This window comes from Sphaeroforma arctica, assembly GCF_001186125.1.
Source record: "Sphaeroforma arctica JP610 unplaced genomic scaffold supercont1.181, whole genome shotgun sequence".
Classification (NCBI taxonomy): domain Eukaryota; class Ichthyosporea; order Ichthyophonida; genus Sphaeroforma; species Sphaeroforma arctica.
In genome coordinates, this window is record NW_014040377.1 from 38,938 (window position 1) to 46,655 (window position 7,718).

Here is a 7,718-nt window from a genome sequence, read left to right on the forward strand (position 1 = left end):
TAGATCCATGTATCACACTGTGGTTAGAGCCATATATCACACCGTGGTTAGAGCTGTCTATCACATTGTGGTTAGGGCCATGTATCACACTGTGGTTAGAGCTGTCTATCACATTGTGGTTAGATCCATGTATCACACTGTATTTAGAGCCATGTATCACACTGTGGTTAGAGCCATGTATCACATTTGTTAGAGCCATGTATCACACTGTGGTTAGGGCCATGTATCACATTTTGGTTAGAGCCATGTATCACACTGTGGTTAGAGCTGTCTATCACATTGTGGTCAAATCCATGTATCACACTGTAGTTAGAGCCATGTATCACACTGTGGCTAGAGCCATGTATCACACTGTGGTTAGAGCCATGTATCACATTGTGGTTAGAGCCATGTATCACACTGTGGTTAGAGCCATGTATCACACTGTGGTTAGAGCTGTCTATCACATTGTGGTTAGATCCATGTATCACACTGTGGTTAGAGCCATGTATCACACTGTAGTTAGAGCCATGTATCACACTGTAGTTAGAACCATGTATCACACTGTGGTTAGAGCCATGTATCACACTGTGGTTAGAGCCATGTATCACACTGTGGTGAGAGCCATGTATCACACTGTGGTTAGAGCCATGTATCACACTGTGGTTAGAGACCAACGCTGACGCGTTAGGATGTACAATGTGGAGCACGTAAGATGACCTCGCATAATCCATCTGTGAAACCTTAGACGACGGTGCCTGAAATTGTATATCTCGAGGAACTCAGCCGAGTCTAATTCGTCAAATATCCCCACACGGACAGTTGGTGCCACTTCCGCGCAATCCAAATCTGCTCGATGTTTTAGCGGGTTTTGAGAAGTGGCTTGAGCAGAATTCTGGGCCATGGTATGTGTGCTTCCCATCCAACGCATATTATAGACCAATTGTCACCCATATTATAGACCAATTGTTACCCATATTGTAGACCAATTGTCACCCATATTATAGACCAGTGGTCACCCATATTATAGACCAATTGCTACTCATTTTGTAGACCAATTGTTCGTTTCTGGGAATGGCGCGGCTTTTTCGCTTACTGCCGATGCCGGTGGACATTGATAGATGCACAAAACACTTCACTATGATGTTGAGCGCCTGTCCTTGTTAGGAGATCTACAGGCGTTGGGGACTTGTGCATAGCTTCACGTCACAAAGCAAAACCCCCAGTAGTTCGTATTCAGCACCCGAGTTTGTACGACTACGGTGGATCGGCTCGTTCGGTCTAATTCTCTGTCACTTTTTCTATCATAGTGATGCGGAGCTGGCAGAGCTACAATCTGGTCTTATAGCCTTCTTCGACATGGCACTTGGGACGTATCTATTGTACCCTTTCGAACGATGCCAGTATCGGGATGTCCTACATGACACCAATTGGAAAACACTCGGGAGTGTGTATGGTGCAGAGCATCTGTTGCGCTTGCTCTCTGTGCTACCGGCGCTGATAGACGAGCATGACTTGGAGAAGGAGCAGAAGAATCCGCTCGTCAATTACTGCACGGATCTTGCGACGTAAGAGAGTCCCTTGAAATTATTGTTGAAATGATTGCGTGGAGAATTGTTTAAGTTTTGACTATAGCTGGTATTCACAATAGTCGCAGATATAGCTAGAATCGTGTACGGCAATCCTATAGAACCGTTCCACACTCTTTTTCTGATACCGATTGCACATGATATTGTTTGTAGTGGGTGCATATGATATAGTTGGTTGTTGTCCGTTCGGGCGTGGCTAATTTGTTAGAGCGCGCAACTCATGATTGCCACGTGGTAAGAATACAGGAATCTATTGAGTTTCGAATCGGGTTACGTAGTTTCCGTCATCCTCAAACGCATGTTCAATCTTCGCAACAGGTATCTATCGTTGAATATCGACACTTTGTTTGTGAAGGAGTACCACAACGTCAACACAGCGTACACCCGGCTGTCCACCACGAGCTGAGTCTAATGGCCGTTTGGTAGTGTGCGTTTCATTCAGCACACTTGATCGCAGTCCCATTGGGGTTCGTGTGCACTTTTGTTCAGTTACAACCATGCCATATATCTGGTGCCAAATTACTCAGCCCTCTCTTTATACATAAGTCGCTGCGGCCATCAGCTAGTGTCATTTACACATGGCATTGTGTCTTTACTGTGGCACGTCGACCTGTTATTACGCAGCCAGTCGCAACTATCATGTGCATCGGCAGTCGACCATCTTGGGCCTTCTTCTGACTTGAGCCATCCTATACTCAAGATAGAAAGCACTTCTAGCGCCAACCTCTCCAATGCTGGGGGCAAGAACTTGAACATGTTGAGACACCATGCGTATGTATTGGATTTCTTGCTTTGCTTACTGTAATATTCACATGCTCGAATTGTGGGTAGTTCACATCAGATGCACCCTGAAATCCATTGTTGCATCATATGCCATTATGGAGCCTAGCTGCACGCTACAGTATATTGCCTGTGAGTGAGTGGTGAATCCGTATAAGTGAGCACCACTAGCGTCGCTAATCACAAAGCGCCCGGAATGAAACGCCTTACTCTTAAGCTATCGGATGCCATCAGTAACCATTATTGACGTATGTATACTTTTACATCATTATTGGTTGATGTAGAGACCAACTATTTTGGGAACCTATTCTCTGCTGACCAGTTGTATTCGACTACCTGGTGCAACGCATGCATTTTTTTTTATGGACCCGTGTGGTCCGTGCTTTCAGATGAAAGAAGGTAAACGCGACATTTTCAATGAATGGGTTTCTATGTAGCCTCTGCCCATCGCTGGAGGAACATATGATGGCTTATCGAAGCCGATACACGCGAGTCAGTCGACAAATTGGAATAAAGTTTTTTCATGCGGTGATCGTTTTCAGACGCATCCAAACTCAACTCTGATACGTTCATCGATTTCTGAGTTTAAAGACTTGTGGTGCTATGTATCTGGACGTGTTAGATTGGGGTTTGGTAGGGTCGGATGGAAAGCATTTTAGTATTTTACGCAATGGTTTGAGCCAGCGTATTGTTTATGTGGTGTCGAAACACTTCAGGAATAAAATCGGAAGTTGCGATAATATAACATGACTAAAAATTCACAATGTGACGTTCTGCACTGTAAAGCCCTGCATATATCTATAAATGTTGTAATATTCGATTCTATCCGGAACATGTTAAGGATGTATATCGCAGGTCGGTAATGCAAACCTCCTCCAATTCCATAGAGTGATGGCCAGCATATAGTGAAAAGAAACCCTCAGTTATATCATATGCGCGAACTCGGTTTACACTGAGGCGCGAGATTCATTTCAACCACCCTCAGTACTATATTTGTCGTATCGACGTGCAGCGTGGTGCTTATTATTACGTGAGCCATCTTCTCTCTTGGACGCAATAACAAGAGGAATCAGTCTGAATTCCGTGTACGAAGCTCGGATTCTCATTATGCTATAGTCTTATTCGAGCTTGTGGCAAGACTGATAGCCACTCTGAAGCAATGCGCGTTATAGTGGTTCGCGCTAAATTTTCGGGAACCCAAGACACGGCCACCAACGGCCGACTACTTACTTACTACAAGCTTATCGGTACCATGGGATGAACGATTTAAAATCGTGCCAATACACTTTGATTTGCGCAGACTACTTACTTACTGCAAGCTTATCGTTGCCATGAGATGAATGATTTAGAATCGTGCCAATACATTTTGATTTCGGCCGACTACTTACGTACTACAAGCTTGTCGTTGCCATGGAATGAATGATTTAGAATCGTGCCAATACATTTTGATTTCGGCCGACTACTTACGTACTACAAGCTTATCGTTACCATGGAATGAATGATTTAGAATCGTGCCAATATATTTTGATTTCGGCCGACTACTTACTTACTGCAAACTTATCGTTACCATGGAATGAATGATTTAAAATCGTGCCAATACACTTTGATTTGCGCAGACTACTTACCACAAGCTTATCGTTACCATGGGATGGATGATTTAGAATCGTGTCAATACATTTTGATTTCGGCCGAATACTTACTGCAAGCTTATCGTTACCATGGAATGAATGATTTAAAATCGTGCCAATACACTTTGATTTGCGCAGACCACATACTACAAGCTTATCGTTACCATGGGATGAATGATTTAAAATCGTGCAATACATTTTGATTTGCGCAGACTATTGCAATCGTGCCAAGTATTCAAACAGACGAAGCGTTAATATACAGACGAAGCGTATACCCCTCCACACTAATGTGGCTAGAATCCATTCGGCCTGGACAATAATATTGTTGGTAAATCATGAGCCACATTTAGAGAACTGTTTACTAGTGCAATCGTGCGGTATACCCTTATCAGATTCAGTTTTGAAACAGTACCAGGATTAGTCAACGAGGCTACACTTTGCACGGGTTTCTTGAGGGCCTAGAATGAATATTCGTTGCAGAAGTCAACTGCTAGTATCGCTTACATGTGTCCATGTTGCTGCTTCCGTGCCTTTTGTGCTCCTAGACAATGGATTGTGGTTAAAAACTCTTTGTGCGAGGTCTATAGGCATTTGCGTCCTCAATGCCAACAGAAATTGGGTGAAGGAGACTAGGTCTGTGTGTGCAATCTCTAGTGCTTTGGATAATAACTTAGCGCCTATGCTGCAAAGGGCTTCTTCTGTAGCATACTGAGGATATGTGGATAGACAGGAGAGGTCAACCCCTCGATATATCTTACTGGCATCGCCTTTGTCCCAATATTCCATGCATAAAAACTTGTGCTTTTTGTCTTCAACGTCTTTTAGTTCTATTTTCTTTTAGTACGCCAACAACACCGCCGCCCACGAGCCCAACTTAGAAGATGGGGACATAATTGTCGATCTTGGCCTTGTGCTTCTGACTGATGCACTCGGCGATCCACACAATGTTTCGGCTCTCCTGCTCTCTGAGCTTGCACAGTGAATAGTATGAGGCAAAGCTGAAGTGCGTCAGGAAGGCCTTCTTGCACAGATGCACCTCATACTCGTAGAACATATCCTCCAGGGTCTTGCCGCTGCCAGGGGTGATACCATCGAACAACTCTCTGTACTCTGGATAGTATTCGGCCACGGCACGCACCTGCTCGTAGTCGTCACAGGCCGCTAGCTTCTGAAGACCTTCAGGGTATAACCTTCCACACCTACAAGGACGAGAATAAACAGGAAAGCGCACATCAGCTGTGTGTGATATTGATGTAATTTCAAACATAATAATGGAGACCTTCCAACGAGGCTTTCTCATTTAGCCCACCCTAATACAATTATGCAATTCCAACATTTGTTCCGAGTTTGAGACCTTATCTAAGCCGTAATCAAAATGTGTGCTACATGTGGAACGTGCATGGGCTTGTTTGTGTGCTCGAGAATAGCCCTAGTTACATTTCTTACAAATACGTATGCAATACGTATACTATGCACTCATGCACATATCCCTAGATACATTTCTTACAAATGCGTATGCAGTACGTATACTATGCAATCATGCACATATCTCCGCACCCCGACGCACCTGGGATATAACTTCTGGCGATCATCTCTAGTCAATTCTGTGTCAAACGAGTTGATAGTGATGACAAACGCACGGCGATCGGCTTCGAAGGCGAGCAGCTCCTGCATGAGCTCGGCTGTGTCGTTGCCCAGGCTGGTGGAGAACTTGTAGAAATCCTCCAAGTAAGCCTGCAATGTATAATGTCAGCCAAAGTGAGTCATAAGGTATTTCATCAATGGTATAAATATGTTAGGTCTCAACAGGTCCACTTTCCATGCTTGTGTGAGATTCGTATTCATCGGAGGGTATATCTAGTATGTGCTTTCTGCCAATGAAGCCACAGGCGGCCTTGTACACAAACAGCCGGTCACCTGATCTCTCGGCCAAAAGTCAATACTGCCTATTTGATATGTACTCGCATGGTGCGACACACAAATGTACGAAGCATGTTTAATGATATTTGAGAATTCATATTCTGAGGCAAGTTATACCGTACCAGTCACCCAGCCACATAGAATACCATGCGAAACACATACTTGTGAACCCGGGTGATTGTGCTACCTGTGGTGGCAGCAGTGGTACACCGTAAGAGCATGGACCAAGCGCAATAAACACGAGACTACGAACCAGATGCAGTGAATATACACTCGAGAACCTTCGTTTGCTGGGACCACTTCTATGCACACGCGCATAGATATTGCATGATCATTCTTTGATGTAGGTCCAGCACTACTTAATACCTCTAGCCTACACTAGACATATTGATAGAGGCGTGTGGCGCAGCACATTACCTTGTAAAGACTGTTTCGGATGATCTCAATGTTCATCTCATCCAGATCCTGCTCGTCAATGCACGATTGGAAGTAGTTGGCCAGAGGTGTATCCACCAACACTGAGTTATAAAGCTCAGCCGGGGTGGTGGCAATGGACAGGGAACCCATTTCTTCGAATTTACCCAAAGGATGGCACTTGGGGATCAATTCCGAGATGTCACGGTCGTGTAGTGTCCCGGTGATGAGTAGGATGATATTGTCGATCATGTAGCTGAAGCTGCATCAGATAAGAACCCAGCGTATGTGAGTAAAAAATGCGAGGTGGCATCCAATACTGGCGGGTAAGGGATGTGAGTAAGAATGCGAGATGGCAACCAATACTTGCGGGTAAGGGCCTAATGTCAAAACTGACAAGATGGCACTGCTATCGAATTCGCTCTATCGAGGCCAGGTCGTATTTTTGCTAGATAAGGATGAAGCTGAATGCCCCGCCCATGTGGTGAAGAGCAACAAGCCACAGCTTGACTAGGCAATCATGCACGGAATTCAGATATAGAACGTAGAAGCCCGTGAGAAGAAAAGGGGAAGGGCGGGAGGGATGGGCAACTCTTAATTTTTTTTCAACCATACCAGGCATGTACAGCCATCATTAATAATTAAACAAAAACAAAAAACAAATCGATTGCCACAGACAAATAGGCAATTACATGCATTAGCTCCCCGTATATTATTCGTGCACTACTGGAGTGGGATACCACAGACCTGTGTAATAGACTGCATCCGCTTAAGAGACCAAACACACAACAAAATCAGAACGAGTGCGGGTTCAGTGATACACATAGGCATGCGGTATAACTCTGCAACAGTATCTTACGTTATGTAATCGAAGAAAGTGTTGGCCGGCTCTACAACCTGGGCACGCATGATTTCGAACATCTGCAAGAACTTCTCCTGCAGCTTCTCCTGGATCACTGGCACAGTCAGAGCGCCAGACTCGTCAGACAGGAACGACCCGTAGTGCGTACTCGCCAGATGCAGCTTGAGGTCTAGTGTGGCATGATGTGATGTGGCATGGCGTGGTATGAATAAATCAGAATGGACGAATACATTATGGATAGGCCAGGTAGAAAGGAATACAATCTGTGGTAGCCATGTGTCGTTGGACGAGAATAAGTACATGGTCACAGTGTTGGAGAATGAATATATAAAACTCACAGGGATATGAATGCATCCCAACCTATATCAATTTAATCTTTTGCATTCGAGAATTAGTTCGTGAATATGCACAATCATGCATAAAGAGCATACACGCAGGCCCATTCTACTTGGAATATTAAGGTATGTATCGTTCATCTATATAAGAGCGTACAAGTATGCGCGTACACTAGATGGTTCATTGAAATTGTAGTCATCCACCTCACAT

General features: G+C 44.4%; 2 protein-coding genes across 2 annotated transcripts; one reads left to right on the top strand and one right to left on the bottom strand.

The window, feature by feature from the left end:
- Window positions 1–533: 533 nt before the first annotated feature.
- Window positions 534–1,974, top strand: SARC_03522 (hypothetical protein; the record flags this gene model as incomplete). Its single annotated transcript, XM_014302678.1, has 3 exons — window positions 534–631; window positions 1,290–1,547; window positions 1,887–1,974. The coding sequence occupies 3 exons, from the start codon at window positions 534–536 to the stop codon at window positions 1,972–1,974; spliced, it is 444 nt and encodes a 147-aa protein (XP_014158153.1).
- A 2,876-nt stretch (window positions 1,975–4,850) lies between these two features.
- Window positions 4,851–7,474, bottom strand: SARC_03523 (V-type proton ATPase subunit D 1; the record flags this gene model as incomplete). Its single annotated transcript, XM_014302679.1, has 4 exons — window positions 4,851–5,175; window positions 5,544–5,710; window positions 6,314–6,572; window positions 7,170–7,474. The coding sequence occupies 4 exons, from the start codon at window positions 7,472–7,474 to the stop codon at window positions 4,851–4,853; spliced, it is 1,056 nt and encodes a 351-aa protein (XP_014158154.1).
- Between the last annotated feature and the right edge of the window lie 244 nt (window positions 7,475–7,718).